This window comes from Pan troglodytes, chromosome 17 (assembly GCF_028858775.2).
Source record: "Pan troglodytes isolate AG18354 chromosome 17, NHGRI_mPanTro3-v2.0_pri, whole genome shotgun sequence".
NCBI lineage: Eukaryota > Metazoa > Chordata > Mammalia > Primates > Hominidae > Pan > Pan troglodytes.
In genome coordinates, this window is record NC_072415.2 from 21616527 (window position 1) to 21632322 (window position 15796).

General features: G+C 38.1%; 1 protein-coding gene and 1 non-coding gene across 12 annotated transcripts in view; both read right to left on the reverse strand.

The window, feature by feature from the left end:
• Positions 1-3413: 3413 nt before the first annotated feature.
• Positions 3414-15796, reverse strand: part of ANKRD12 (ankyrin repeat domain 12) — a 149370-nt gene continuing 136987 nt past the window's right edge. For 9 of the 11 annotated variants that reach the window (XM_016933312.4, XM_016933309.4, XM_054672037.2 and 6 more), the window contains 3 exons: positions 13378-13521; positions 9750-9845; positions 5623-8456 (listed from right to left, as the gene is read on the reverse strand). In XM_016933312.4, the coding sequence (XP_016788801.2) occupies positions 8271-8456; positions 9750-9845; positions 13378-13521 (426 nt within the window). In that variant the 3' untranslated portion in view covers positions 5623-8270. Of the gene's footprint in view, positions 5572-5622; positions 8457-9749; positions 9846-13377; positions 13522-15796 lie in introns of those variants that run through there. The other 2 variants (XR_008540718.2, XM_054672044.2) reach the window with 2 other exon arrangements.
• LOC112206309 (small nucleolar RNA U13) lies at positions 11289-11389 on the reverse strand. Its single transcript, XR_002940541.1, has one exon. It is a non-coding gene; the product is annotated as a small nucleolar RNA U13 (small nucleolar RNA).

Below are 15796 nucleotides of genomic sequence, written 5' to 3' on the forward strand. Positions count from 1 at the left end.
CTCACTGCAACCTCCACCTCCTGGGTTCAAGCAATTCTCCTGCCTCAGCCTCCCAAGTAGCTAGGATTATAGGCATGCGCCACCACGTCCAGCCAATTTTGTATTTTTAGTAGAGACGGGGTTTCTCCATGTTGGTCAGGCCAGTCTCAAACTCCCGACCTCAGGTGATCTGCCCACCTCGGCCTCCCAAAGTGCTGAGATTACAGGCATGAGCCACTGCACCTGGCCATAAAGGCCAACTTTTTAATGTTGCTGATAAAACAGTAAAAATTATTGATTTTATTTAATCTCAATCCTTGGGTCCACATCTTTTTGTTACTCTGTTTAAAAAATGGGAGAATGCATAAAATACTTTTGTTGCATACCAAAGTAAAGTGATTGGAGAAAAGTCCTTGACTGAGTTGCAAATCCAACTGCTTTTTCCATGAGACTGACGAACTATGGTTATATAACCGAATATCCCAGCCTTGAAAGACGTTTTGAAACCTTTGTCCCTTGGGCCAGGCGTGGTGGCTCACACCTGTAATCTCAGCACTTTGGGAGGCCGAGGCGGGCGGATCACGAGGTCAGGAGTTTGAGACCAGCCTGGCCAATATGGTGAAACCCCGTCTCTACTTTAAAAAAAAAAAAATACAAAAATTAGTTGGGCATGGTGGTGGCGGGCGCCTGTAATCCCAGCTACTGGGGGAGGCCAAGGCAGGAGAATCGTTCGAACCCAGGAGGCGGAGATTGCAATGAGCCGAGATCACGCCATTGCACTCCAGCCTGAGTGACCGGGCAAGACTCTGTCCCCCTCCCCGCCCCCACACACACAAAAAAAGTTTGCCCTCCTTTCATCACATGTGGGTTCTCATGTTTGGCCTCTGTGTGGCGTGCAGCCAGACTTGAGCAGGCTGCAGTTACGCATGCGTGGCTCCTTCACAGACATATTCTTGAAAATAAATGAAGCAAGCATGTCACTTTTTAAGGAAAACAATGGCAAGTGTTTGTTGCCAATGAGAAAGCCTATGCTTTCAAGTGAAAACTGGAATTTTGGAAAACTTGTATATGTCATATAGAGTTTAAGAGCTTCCCACTACTGAAACAATTTTTCTGATAAGATCACTGGTGATAAAATGTGAATTTTTTTTGATTTTGTATAATGAAAGGTGTCAGCATTGGAAGATCTGAATACTTCAGTGAAACATTATTTTCCAAATGATGAAGGCATGATGGTACAAAATAATGCACTGGCAAAAGATCCATTCAAAATACAAGACAGTCAAATGAATTTTAATGTAACAGAATTAGGAAAAGTTCATAAAAGCTCATGGATATGGTTTCTGATTCCACAAGGCAACTAACCTTTTAGAAACTGCTTGTCATGTTTTGATGTGGAATTAAAGAATAATGCCCATAATTATCTAAAAATCTATTAAAATATTTCTCTTTTCCTACTGCATATTTGTGATGTCATATTTTCTTTAACACCAAAAAAGCAAAACCAAAACAGATCCCGACACATTGAGTGTGGAAGCAGAAATGAAATTCCAGCTGTGGCTGGGCACAGTGGCTCAAGCCTGTAATCCCAGCACTTTGGGAGGCTGAGGCGGGCGGATCACGAGGTCAGGAGATCAAGATCATCCTGGCTAACACGGTGAAACCCTGTCTCTACTAAAAATACAAAAAATTAGCCGGGCGTGGTGGCGGGCGCCTGTAGTCCCAGCTACTCGGGAGGCTGAGGCAGGAGAATGGCGTGAACCCGGGAGGCGGAGCTTGCAGTGAGCCGAAATCGTGCCACTGCACTCCAGCCTGGGCGACAGAGCGAGACTCCGTGTCAAAAAAAAAAAAAAGAAAGAAATTCCAGCTATCTCCTATTAGGCTAGACATTAAGAAGATTTGCCAAAATGTAAAATAATGTACTTTCCTAATTTTTAGTTTTGGAAATATATTTTTTATAAAAATAAACACAAAATAGGTTTACTGATTAATATTCTTTAAAATTGTTTTAATCTCTAATATAGTAAATATCAAGATATCTCACAAAGACAAAAGCTCTCAAAGTACTTTAGGAGTCCAGCGGGTACTATGACCAAAATGTTTGAGAACTGGGACCGAGGTAAATGCTGTGTAAATCCTCAAATGACACATATCCTGACACACCCCATGGAGTCCTAAGTGTGTGCTGGTTGATTTCATGCATAGATGCATGTAAATCAGAAGGACGGCTGGAAACTTGCCCACATGACCCGGTTCAGACAATTCATCTCCTTTCTAAAGTTCACTTATGATACCGGACTTTTTCATGACTATCCACCCTGTGCTTAAAAAACACACAGTATTAAGAACGACATAAATACTTGTTCTACAACTCAGGCAATATGGAAAGGGTGTCAAGAAGTAATAGGTTAATTCAGGAGGGGGTTTTGAAAACTTCTGAATGTCAAATACAAATGGCCTTACAATGAATAGTGGTGGTGCTCCTGAGACCTAAAGGTATTGTGTACCCATGTGGCCTCATGATTGCTAGTTATTAAAGGGAAAAACTTGTTTTTTGGGGTGACTTAAGACATCTACTAAATACTCTGGGACGATCGTTATCAATGTAAAGGAATTGTTAAAAGGTGAGGAAACTAGTCACTAAGAGAAACGGAAAGGCAAGCCACACACTGGGTAAAAACATCCACGATAATTGTATCTGACAAAGGACTTTTATGCGGCTTATAAAGGATTCCTACAAATGAATAAGAAGACAACCCAATTAAAAATAGGCAAAATAGGACATTTCAAAAAATAAGATGTATAAATGGCCAATCAGCATATGAAAGGTATGCTCAATCTCTTTAATTACCAGAGAAATGTAAATTAAAACCACAAGATACCACTACACATCTAGGAGAACAGCTGAAATTGAAGACTGACAATGCCAAATATTGATGGGGATTCAGAGTAACTGGGCCTCCTACTGGTTGCTGATAGGGGTATAAAATGATACAACTGCTATTGAGAACTTTTTTTTTTTTTTCCTTTCTTTTTTTTTTTTTTGAGACGGAGTCTTGTTCTGTTGCCCAGGCTGGAGTGCAGTGGCATGATCTTGTCTCGGCTCACTGCAACCTCTGCCTCCCAGGTTCAAGCGATTCTCATGCCTCAGCCTCCCTAATACCTGGGACTACAGGCACGCACCACCATACCCAGCTAATTTTTGTATTGTAGAGACGGGGTTTCACCATGTTGATCAGGCTGGTCTGGAACCCCAGATCTCAAGTGATCCACCCACCTTGGCTTCCCAAAGTGCTGGGATTACAGGCGTGAGCCACTGCGCCCAGCCGATAACTGTCAGTTTCTAATAAAGTGAAACATGCACCTACTCTATGACCTAGTGTTTGTACTCCATGGTATGTACCGAAGAGAAATGAAACAATATGTCCACAAAATAGGCTTGCAGATTCACAGGTTTATTAACAATAGTCCCAAACTGGAAACAATCCAAATACCAACAAGAGAATGAATAAACAAATTTGTACAATACACTACTACTCATTAATAAATTACGACTCATTACTGTTAGGTGCAACATGGATGAATTTCAAAACGTCATGTTGAGAAACAAGGCAGACAAGGAAGTATGTATGACTATTTCTATGAAGTTCAAGGCTAGGTACAAGTAATGTATGGTGATGGGAAATCAGCACAGTGGCTGCCTCAGGGGTAGTGACTGGAGAGAGGCATGAGTGAACTTTCTAGAGTAATGAAAATGTTTTACAATATCTTAATTTGGGTGATGGTAACATGAGTGTTTACATTTGTCAGGATTTATCAAACTGCCTAGTTAAGATCTGGGTAATTTTATTGAATACAGACTATAACAATGAAAAAAACTGAGAAAGTTATTGATATTCTCTTGAGTGATGAGTGCATAGGTGGTGCCTTTTAAACTTGTAAACACATGCTACATATGTGATATACTTTTTTTTTTTTTTTTTCGGAGACAGAGTTTCACTCTTGTTGCCCAGGCTGGGGTGCAATGGCGTGAGCTCACTGCAACCTCCGCCTCCAGGGTTCAAGCGATTCTCCTGTCTCAACCTCCCAAGTAGCTAGGACTACAGGCAGGCACCATCACGCCTGGCTAATTTTTGTATTTTTAGTAGAGAAAGGGTTTCACCATATTGGCCTATTTTCTTTTCTTTTTTTTTTTTTTTGAGACGGAGTCTCGCTCTGTCGCCCAGGCTGGAGTGCAGTGGCACGATCTCGGCTCACTGCAAGCTCCGCCTCCCGGGTTCACGCCATTCTCCTGCCTCAGCCTCCCGAGTAGCTGGAACTACAGGCGCCCGCGGCCACACCCGGCTGATTTTTTGCATTTTGTTTAGTAGAGACGGGGTTTCACCGTGTTAGCCAGGATGGTCTCGATCTCCTGACCTCGTGATCCGCCCGCCTTGGCCTCCCAAAGTGCTGGGATTACAGGCGTGAGCCACTGCGCCTGACCTGGCCTATTTTCTTTTATGAGGACGCTGTCCATGTACAGAAAAACTTTTATTTGCAGTTATTATATAGCATTTAACCACTGGGAAAACGCAACCATTTTTTTAGTTGTACTTTTTGCTATTTTTATGCTAATACTTAATTTGTTTAAAGCCATTTTGATTAATGGAATTGTTTTAATTTGCCTCAGTTTCTTCTATGAATTCTACTTTTACTGACTGGAAATACTTTGGGTGACTATCTCTGTGGAGGCTTAAAAAAAACTCCATTTTAGGTACAAAGACGGCTCCCAAGAAGCCACTTAAATAATGATGAATTACAAGATATTTTAACCACTAAACTCACACAAGCTTTTCCATTATTATCTAACAATAATTTTGCCCTAAATATTTAAAAATAATTTTTACAAACAGTGAAAATGCTTCCTTTAAACTGTTTAAAAAGAGGACTATTTCATTGAGTTTTACAGAGTCAATTTCTTCTATATAAAATTTTGGGTTTTTATGTTTTAAGATATCAGAGACAATAATTTTCTTTTTGGAAAACTATGTATTTAGGTCTGCACTCAATTTCTAAAATAACTGTCTAATTGTTAAGTCCCATTCAAATGAGCTTCATGGGGTCTTTGAGATGTTTCCAGTTACGAAGTTTGTAGCATGTCTAATACAGGCAATCCTGTTCTATTGTGCTTTGCTTTATTGTGCTTTGTACATATTGGCGTTTTTTACAAATTGAAGGTTTGTGGCAACCCTGCTTCAAGCAAGTCTATTGGTGCTCTTTTTCCAACAGCATGTGCTCACTTTGTTACCATTTTTAGCAATAAAATATTTTTAAACTTATGTACATATTTTTAGACATAATCCTATTGCACACTTAATATAGTATAAACAAAACTTTTATATGCACTGGGAAACCAAAAAATTCCTCCTGACTCGCTTTGTTGTGGTATTTGCTTTACTGAGATGGTCTGGAACCTAAAGTACGTCTGAGGTATGCCTGTACTTAAAAATTCACTTGTGAGACTTCTCATTATTAAATAGATTTGAACTTGAAAGGCTAATTCTTCAAAGGCTGTTTCTTTTCCCAGGATGAATATTTCTGCAATTTTGCTAGCTGCCCAAGTAAAATTAAGTAAAAAAACAGTTAGCACACATTTCACTCTTATTTTTTCTATAAAAATATAACTCTTTATTAAATAACATGCACAAATATCAACTAGTCATTAAACAGATATTTAGAACAAATTGTAAAGAAATACAAATCCTTAGGTACAATTTAGTATCTTGTTCATGATATTTGAAGAGTTTAAAAAGAATCACTGATTAAACTAACCATCCTTTTTCTTTCTGAATCCAAAACCTTTTCAGGCATATACTCCATTCCAAATTTTTTTCTAGCATTTCAGAGCTTCAGAATATCTTTAATACCAAAAGCCCTTAACTACTTATTTGATTATACATTTCCAATGAGAAGGCATTAACTTTTCTTTTAAGCTATCATTAGCTTTGAGTCTCTTTATAAAAGAAATTTGTAGAAGCATAATCATGGCAGAGAGGCTCCAGCTTTTTGAGGTACCATTTAAGAGAGTGAGAACTGTGGTTAAGACTAAAAAGCTGGGATGACTAAAATTCACCAGATTCCTTCTTGTCGCTTTTATCTTCTAAAAGCCTGTTCTGTTTGGGCCAACAGTGCTATTTCCCAGACGTCTGGTTGAACCATCAGAACAAAATGCCCTATAAACTTACCCCTCTCTGATTTTCTATAACTTCAAAGTTCAATTATCTGGTTTTTTATGATTTGCCACAGTATCCCATCCAATTTCCTTTTTAGGCAAAAGTATAAACAAACTTTGCAGTAAGTTTTCATATTAAAAAGTATTGCTTTTATAAATTAGCTTTTAATGTTCCCAGGCTTAATAAACTTAACTTCAACAGAACCAGTGCTTCGAAATCTACCCTGCCTTTCTGGCCCAATTTATCCAATAAAAAAGGCCAAAATCTCTCACCTAAATTTCTAAGGAAAACTACATCCAACCTTTATAATAAAGTCCTTGCACTGTGTATTTTTTTTTTACATGTGCTGCTTTATTGCGCATGCCAAGTACAGTAAGAATTAAAATATAAACTGACGTAAAAATTCAAAAATCCCTAAGCTTAATATGTACCTTTGCACTCAAAAACATTTACATCCTCTCCCATTAGCTGGAATTTCCAACTTGCACTAGATCACTTCATTCCTCACATATTTGCTTCACTTTTCTCTATCGGAACAGAAAACATTCAGTATTATAATTCAAGAAAGTACTGTGGAAAGTTTTGCGAATTTTACCTCATATATTTATGATAAATTGTACGCTAACCTAATTTTCCTTTCAAAAATGTCTAACAAGTTCAGCAGCAGATTTCAGACCTGAAATATTCCTGAATATTTAATTTACATCATGTTATAGGAGAAACTGGATTTTTTTCTATGTATATTGCTAATTTATTATAAAACAGCATACCAAGTTTTATTTCAATTATAAAATTTTGCAAATTATGTTTTGCATCTTGATACAAGGAAAAAAATACAACATATTAACCTGTTTTTCATAAACATTTCAGAGATTGACTGGAATATTCCTATATTTCTTTTACTTATTTTGACTACCAAATATCTTTGATTTGCATACTTGGTTTTTATTTTAAAAGTGCAAAGGCTATTAAGCTTAAAACATTAAGCAATGTAAAAAAGTTTTACAATGATTTAACATGACCAATAAAATTTATTAAACGTATTTACATATATTCACAGATTCTTTCATAGGTGAATATTAAAATAGACATTTACAATTTCAGAATTTTCATTCAAAGGCATTTATTTTTTTTCCTGGGGAAATAGGCTTTACTGTGAGATGAAAAAAGAGCTAAGTTTCTTTGTATGACTAAGTCTAAATAATATGTCCAACACAGTAAGTCACAGGTCTACTAGAGGAGACTAGTATGAAATGCCTTACACTACTGCAGGCATCAATTATGGAGAGTTAAATTATAGGAAGCATGCAATACAACTAAGCCACATCTTTGCAGTTATGGTGATGAAAACAAGCTAACTGAAACATCTGCATGCTGTATTTAAAAGTTTTCTACCTGTACACACTACTACTACACTCCATACAAACCACAACTTTGGTCCAATAAAACATGAGACAAAACAGTTTTACAGGTATTTCTTTGTACATGTTTTGACTACCAATCCCTTTATACAGTTTGACCATTAATTACAAGATTTACATCTGCACAATATGTATAAAATAAGTTATTAAAAAGGAAGACAATATTAAAACTTTCAAAAAGAAAACTGTACAATTTACAGATAATAAACTGAAGAAATTTTGTGCCAAGTTTTTCTCCCACATTAGAAACTATTTGGTAGGAATTGAACCTTTTAGTTTATTGATATATATTTTTTAATAAAACCTGAAAGAGATTTGAATACTAGTGGTTATCTTATTACTCAGAGCGCTAACAACTTCCAGCGCTGTTAGCAGATTCTCAACTTTTTAAATACCTACCAGTCTGCCAACATGCTCTAATGCAATAGTTACCTTTCCCAATATAAATAATAGTTTTCTATTAGAAACTGTGTTTGGATCTAAGATCCAAAATAATTCTCATTTTTTATAAAATGACAGTGTTTACTACATAACCAACTATAATCGAACTTTACTAACAATTGTAAAGGCATGAGTATTTTTGTCAAAAGGCAGTATTCCACAGTATAATGCTTGAGCATCACCAGTTTAGGACAATACCATCAGGAAGTACTGACTGCTATATAGGAGTCAATTCAAAGTCGTCGTTAACATCAACAAGGGGAACATAAAACTCCTGGATTTCGTAAATGCTGATAGATTTATAGGTGGCAGGATCAAGTTCCTGGAGTTTGAGCTGCCATTCTAACCTCTGGACAGCATTTAAAGCCGCAGCTTCATGTTGTTGCCTCATTAAAAGACAGGTCTATTTAAAAGAAGAGAAGAGTTACTTGATTATTCTGTTAACTTTGCTTTGTTTAAAAATTAATGTCATCCAGTTTCTTTAGGAACTAAAATGGACACATCAGGAGCATAAAAAGCATTTGAATTACAAGTCCATTTCTTTCTTTTTTTTTTGAGACAGAGTCTTGCTCTGTCTCCCAGGCTGGAGTGCAGTGGCGAGCTCTGGGCTCACTGCAACCTCCGCCTCCTGGGTTCAAGCGAGTCTCCTGCTTCAGCCTCCCAAGTAGCTGAGACTACAGGCATGTGCCACCACGCCCAGCTAATTTTTGTATTTTTCTTAGAGATGGGGTTTCACCATGTCGGCCGGGCTGGTTTTGAACTCCTGACCTCAGGTGATCTGCTCAGGTAGGCCTTCCAAAGTTCTGGGATTACAGGTGTGAACTGCCACACCCGGCCTACAAGTCCATTTCTGTTTTATCCTGTTTGTACACACATACCAACTATTTGTGGGTCTGCAACTTCATTTTCATCTTATACAGCACGGGTCCCCAACCCCCAGGTCACGGACTGGTACCGATCCATGGCCTGTTCAGAACTGGGCCACACCGCAGGAGGTGAGTGGCAGCAAGCAAGCATCACCACCTGAGCTCAGCCTCCTGTTAGAGCAGCAACGGCATTAGATTCTCATAGCAGCTCAAACCCTATTGTGAACTGCACATGCGAGGGTTCTAGGTTGCAGGCTCCTTATGAGAATCTAATGTCTGATGATCTGAGGTGAAAGTTTCATCCCCAAACCATCCTCCCACCCCAACCCATGGAAAAATTGTCTTCCACGAAACTGGTCCCTGGTGCCAAAAAGGTTGGGACTGCTGTTATAGATTTTAATTTGAAAATATTATTTCAAATTATGAGATTTCAAATGATCAAAAGAAACATGAAAATCTAGGGGGGAAAGACTTCTGAAATGATTCAAAATCTCAAATCAAATAATTTATAGATTTGAAAATTATATTCTTTTTCTTACCATTCTCCTATTCTTTCGTTATGTTCAAGCTATAACCAGACAGGTACACTGGATAATAAGCATGAAGACCCACACTAGAAACTGCATTTTCTGTGGCAGTTTCCTCTTTCATACTACAACTAGTCCTTAAAATGGACTTGTGGTCTTTATCTTTCCAATTGTGGCCCAGTGTGAGGATTCATGACTAACCAGTATTTCCCCTCCTAATTATTTCTCCCTAATACAGCTGTAGAGTTTTTTTTTTTAAGAAGGGGGAAGCATTCATTTAAACTGACTTCCAAACATACATACCTTTAATTTGTCAAATTTATCATCCACATCTTGTAACCAAGACATGAATTGTCTTGCATTAAAGCGATCCCTCACAGAAGTTTTACTGTCATCAGACTAAAAGAGAAAAGTGAGTATTATAAAATACAATAAATCACTTTAAAATCTATATGCCATTATAGTATTTTTATGGTATATGCTGCTTTCTTAGTAACGATGAAAATATATTTTGAGAAATATATAAATTGAATACTGTTGAAGTTGGTAAAACTTTTATTTCCACATTGTGTAGACAGATTGGTTATTAGAATTCTTGGGATGGTAGGTTTATTAATTAAAATAGATTCCTATTGCTCTAAGTCAAAGACATTTCTCAAAAAGGCATGTTACATTAAGTACTGTGCCTGTGACATTATTACTGTATAACTAACTACAGATTTAATTTTAATGTTACCGTTTACTATCTGTAGGGACAAAAAGTGTCCAGGTGGGAGAGAGCTGCCTTTGAGGCCAAAATTTCTTCCAGGACCAATATCTAGGGTGCTCATGAAGAAATTCTTTATCAACACTTAAGAATACCAGTTTTGGAATTAACAGACTATATTCAAATTCCAGCTCTGTATCTTACTACGTGATCTTGAACTAATTATACAGTTTCAGTCTTATACTCTGTAAAATGTGGTAACCTCTCTTCAGCTTGTTTTGAGAATGAAAAGTGTCTATAAAGCCCTCATCATAATGCTTAGGTACACAGGAAGCACTCAATGCAGCACTCACTCCATTACTACCACTACCAGTGCTGTCAAACTGACATCCAGGTAGCAGGTAGCTCCCACACTCACATTTTCTTTTTTTTTTTTGAGATGGAGTCTCTCTCTGTTACCCAGGCTGGAATCTTGACTCTCTGCAATCTCCACCTCCCAGGTTCAGGCGATTCTCCCGCCTCAGCCTCCCAGGTAGCTGGGATTACAGGCACCCCCCACCACACCTGGCTAATTTTTGTATTTTTACTAGAGACGTGGTTTCACCATATTGGCCAGGCTGGTCTCGAACTCCTGACCTCGTGATCTGCCCACCTCGGCCTTCCAAAGTGCTGGGAATACAGGCATAAGCCACCGTGCCTGGCCACTACTCACATTTTTAGCAGTTATAATTTCTTCATTGGTGCCCCAAGTTAGATGTTTTGACTATTTAAAATGTTATTGTTGACTCTTAAGTATTACAAGTTTATTTATTTATTTTTCTTTACATTTCAGGTGCTCAAACAAGTTTATTTTGAAAAGGAAGAAGTGATAAGAGAGTAGACTAATGGATGATCTGAGCCTCTACCCAAAGAAAAGTAGACTTTTTTCCCTTTAGTTCCTTCCAAGGCTACTCCCATAGGAAATACGCATGCTATTTGAGACCTTCTACTCTAAAGCCAGCTGTAAAAGGGTGGATAACAGTTCCATATTTAAGTAAGTCACCAAAAATGCAGAAATGTTTTTAGCATAAGTTTCTCTCTGTCAAGAGAATACACCTCACATTTTGGTATCTCATCAAGCTGAATTTCTTCCCCCATGTCAGACAGGTAATGTGTGCACAATGCAACAAGGTTTGAGAGAGGCCTGTCTCACACAGTGTGAAAACCCAATCATCAGGCTTATGATCCACAAAAGGATCTCAGCAAGCTTAATTTAATCTAAAGTCAGGTGGTCTGGATCATTAAGAAAATCTGGGGCAGGGAAAATGAATTACTCAAGTTATCAAAATCCCTTTATAACTGAAAATTTATACTGTTCTAGGAAAACGCATTTATTTTTTAAATTCTCTTTTTAACCCGTATGATACTGGGCATTCCTCAACTCTGCTGTATTTGATTACCAGTATGTTTTCATCTATTTTAAATCTTATCAGAAATTTCTTAATGTTTTTGTCTAACAGTTTCCCACCTCAATTTCCAGCTCTGCTATGAATTTGTTTTTATTTTTAAAGAATTTAATTAATTACTTTACTTTTAAGAAACAGGGTGTCACTCTGTCATCCAGGCTGGAGTGCAGCGGGCGCAATCATACCTCACTGCAGGCTCGAACTCCTTGGCTTAATCGATCCTCCCACCTTAGCCACCTGGGGTAGCTGGGGCTACAGGCATGTGCCACCATGCCAGGCTTTGAAATTTTTATGTCTTTTGTCATTTCAATGAGTTTTGGGAGAAAGAAGGAATCAACAGGTATGTATATATTTACTCAACCATTCTGAGCTAGAAATCAAGAGACTTCATTGTAGCTCGATTATAAACCTCAATTTATATTGCTCTAAAACTCATTTCTCTCTGATTGCTCAAAACTTAAAAAGATCTCAAGATACCACTGTTTAGTCCAGCCTATAAGAACATGGTTAAACTGTTAATTGCAGTTATTAAAAACCATCCATTCTTCCCTTTAAACATCTTTAAACATGAAAGTTCTAGAAAGTCCCTCAGTGGCCTCTCCAGTGCCTATTTCTTTAGTCACACAGTTCTTTCTGAAGAGATACAATTATTCATGTTAATAGCGTCCTCAGATATCTCTGAACACTTTCATTTGAAATAAAAGTTGGAGCCTTAAAGTTTTTTTTGTTTTTTTTTTTTGAGACAGGGTCCCACTCTGTTGCCCAGGCTCGAGTGCAGTGGTACAATCCAGCTCACTGCAGCCTTGGCCTGCCAGGCTCAACAGATCCTCCTACCTCAGCCTCCCTGGTAGCTGGGACTACATGTGTGCCCCACCACACCCAGTTAATTTTTATATTTTTTGTAAAGACGGGGTTTCACCATGTTTCCCAAGCTGGTCTTGAACTCCTGAGCTCAAGTGATTGCCCACTTTGGCCTCCCAAAGTGCTGGGATTACAGGCATGAGCCACCACACCCATTCAGTGCCTTAAGTTTGAAACCTACCTAATTCAATCTTGATTTTTTTATAGATGAGAAAAATAAAGCTCAGAAGAGTCTAAAAATATTTTTCTGTGATATACCCTATTATCCTTTGTACTACTAGCTTATTTCCTTTAGAACAGCATTTCCTAGTCTGTTTTCAGGTGATAATCCTTCACTGTTTATTATAAAAATTTTAATCTTTAAATTCTTTCTTTTCTGGTTTATAAGCCATAAAAAAATTCTGAAAACTAGTATGACTGGTTCTGAGTTCATGTAATTTATATGTGGCAGTAAACTTTATTGAAGATATTTCTCCAGTCTTCCACAGTTCATGTATTCCACCAACATTCAAAGTCAAACCAGAAGACTCGTTCTGTTTTTAGGACTGTCACAACCTAGAGGTGCCATCTAGCTGCACTATTTTTCAGTGTACAATAGCTTTCTAGCTGCCTGAAGGTCAGAACTAAAGGTATAAACTTTCACTTTAGAAACAAATTATGTGTACCTGTAAGGGCACTATCCTAAATGTACAGGTGTTTTGTGATCATCTGCTTTTATAATAGAAACCTAATGTTTACAGTGCTTTAGAAAATGGAGGACCAGTTGATCTGGAAGTACTCTAGCTTGAAAGAGTTTTTCTTCTTCTTTGACCTTTAATGATTGTTGAGTTCAAGTTCTTTCTATGGAAATAGATTCTAAAAATAGCCAAGTTGCATTTTTTCAGACCATTCCTTCTAAATGTATCAACAAACATTTTACCTGAGAGTCCAACGGTACATTGTATACTTCGGCATCCAGCAAAACAGTACAAGCACTAAATGGCAGTGTTTGATTTGCCAATGTTCTTGCAGCTCTGTAATGAACTCGCAAAACTTCTTGTTCGTTGGATACAATGAGTTTTTCCTAGTTGAATAAAGAATTAAAAAAAATAAATTCTTCAACAAATTTTTGTTTAAGAACAGTCTTACTCTCTCGCCTAGGCTGGAGTGCAGTGGTGTGATCACAGCTCACTGCAGCCTTGACCTCCTGGGCTCAAGCAATCCTCCCACTTCAGCCTCCCTAGTAGTTGGGACTACAGGCATGTGCCATGAAGCACAGCTAATTAAAAAAATATATATATATTTTTAGAGACAAAGTCTCACTAGGTTGCCCAAACTGGTTTCAAAATCCTGGGCTCAAGTGATCCTCCCACCTCAGCTTCTCAAAGTGCTGAGATTACAGGCCTGAGCCACTGTGCCTAGCCTCTTCTCACTCTGTCACCCAGGCTGGTGTGTAGGCATGATCCTAGTTCACTGTAATCTCGAAATCCTGGGCTCAAGCAATCTTTCCACCTCAGCCTTCTGAGTAGCTAGTACTATAGGTGTGGACCACCACACTTGGCTAATTATTATTTTAATTTTTTTTTTGTAGAAACAGGGGTCTCACTATGTTGCCCAGGCTGGTCACCATCTCCTGGGCTCAAGAGATCCTCCCCTCTCGGCCTCCCAAAGCGCTGGGATTACAGGTGTAACCCACATACCTGGCCAACATATTTTAAGTCATTTTATCTTATTCAAAAACAATTTGTTAGGCCAGGCATAGTGGCAAGACCCCATCTCTACAAACAAACAAGCTAAATAACCCAAATTTCAGAGTAGTCTTTTCTTCACAGTAGGCTTGAGAAATTTGAGAACTCCCAGTGTTCCAAAAGTAGAAATACATTTTCTCTCTCCAAAACTACCAGTTTCTCTATTTTTAAATTATTTTTCCAAGTATGGTGGTATAAAATAGTGGCTTTTAGTGTATTTACCAAGATGTTCCACCATCACCAGAACATTTCCATCACTCCAAAAAGAAACCTGCTACCATCAGCAGTCATTCCTTACTCCCTCCACCCCCTTCCTCTATGCTCCTAGTAACCAACAATCTAACTTTTGTCTCTATGAATTACCTATCTTGAACATTTAATATACATGGAATCACATAATATGCAATATGTGGTCTTTGGTGATTGGCTTCTTTCACTTGGCATAATGATTTCAAGGTTCATCCATGTTGTAGCATGCATCAGTACTTTATCCCATTTTATGGCTGAAAAGTATGTTCTACTGCATGGATATACCACATTTTATTTATTCATCAGTTGATAGACATTTGGGCTTGAAGGGTGGCAGAAAACGCTACCCCAAAATATGCCACTTTGGCATAAGCATTATTTTGAGCTAAAGGCAATCTGAAGTCAGCAGGCTCAAGAGTGCTCTGACCTCCCCTTTTCTACCTGAAAGCCAGAGATAAAACTCCCATGGGAAAGATGCTCTCCTGAAACAAGGAGGAAAGAAACATTCTTGTGACCAGTGACAGGGAGTCAAGGCCAAGAGAATTCTGTACAAACAGACCTTGTTAAAATAACTTTCATCTTCCTTTAGCTGTCCAGTAGATTTTAGTTACTTTTCCACAGCTGCCTTTCTTTCTTCAACCTAGCATAAAATCACTCAGGTTTTGCCACGTCTTTGGCTCCCATGTGACATAAATCTTAAATAAATCTGCACATTTTTCTCCTGTTAATCTATGTCAGATGAAGTAAGATAAAATCACTTAAAATATGCTGGCCAGGCACAGTGGCTTTTGCCTGTAATCTCAATGCTCTGGGAGGCTAAGGTGACCGTAAGGCCCAGCTGGAGACCTTAAGATGGTGGAGGTCAACTTTTGCCTCCCCTACAGGCTGTTCACACTTTGAGGCTAATATGAAAAATGCTGCTATAAACGTTCACACTCAAGTTTTTGTTTGGATGCATGTTTTCATTTCTCTTGGATAAATAATAAAATGGAACTGTTGGGTCATCTGGTGACTCTGTTTAACTTGTTGAGGAACCACCAAACTGTTCCATAGTAGCCGTATCATTTCACATTCCTATCAGCAATGGGAGGGTTCTAATTTCTTCACATCCTCACCAGCACTTGTTACATCTGTCTTTTTTATTACAGCCATTCTACTGGGCGTGAAGTGGTATGCCCTTGTGTTGGCAGCTTTTTTTATAATGAATATTTTTATAGAAATAAACATACTGTATGATGACATCAACTACTTGTAAACCTCTGACACACACAATAAAATCCTGTATTAAGTGGGGCCCAAAATTATTATGTAATATGCAGAGTCATTCTACCACAAGGTTCATAATATGATCTAGGCAATCTT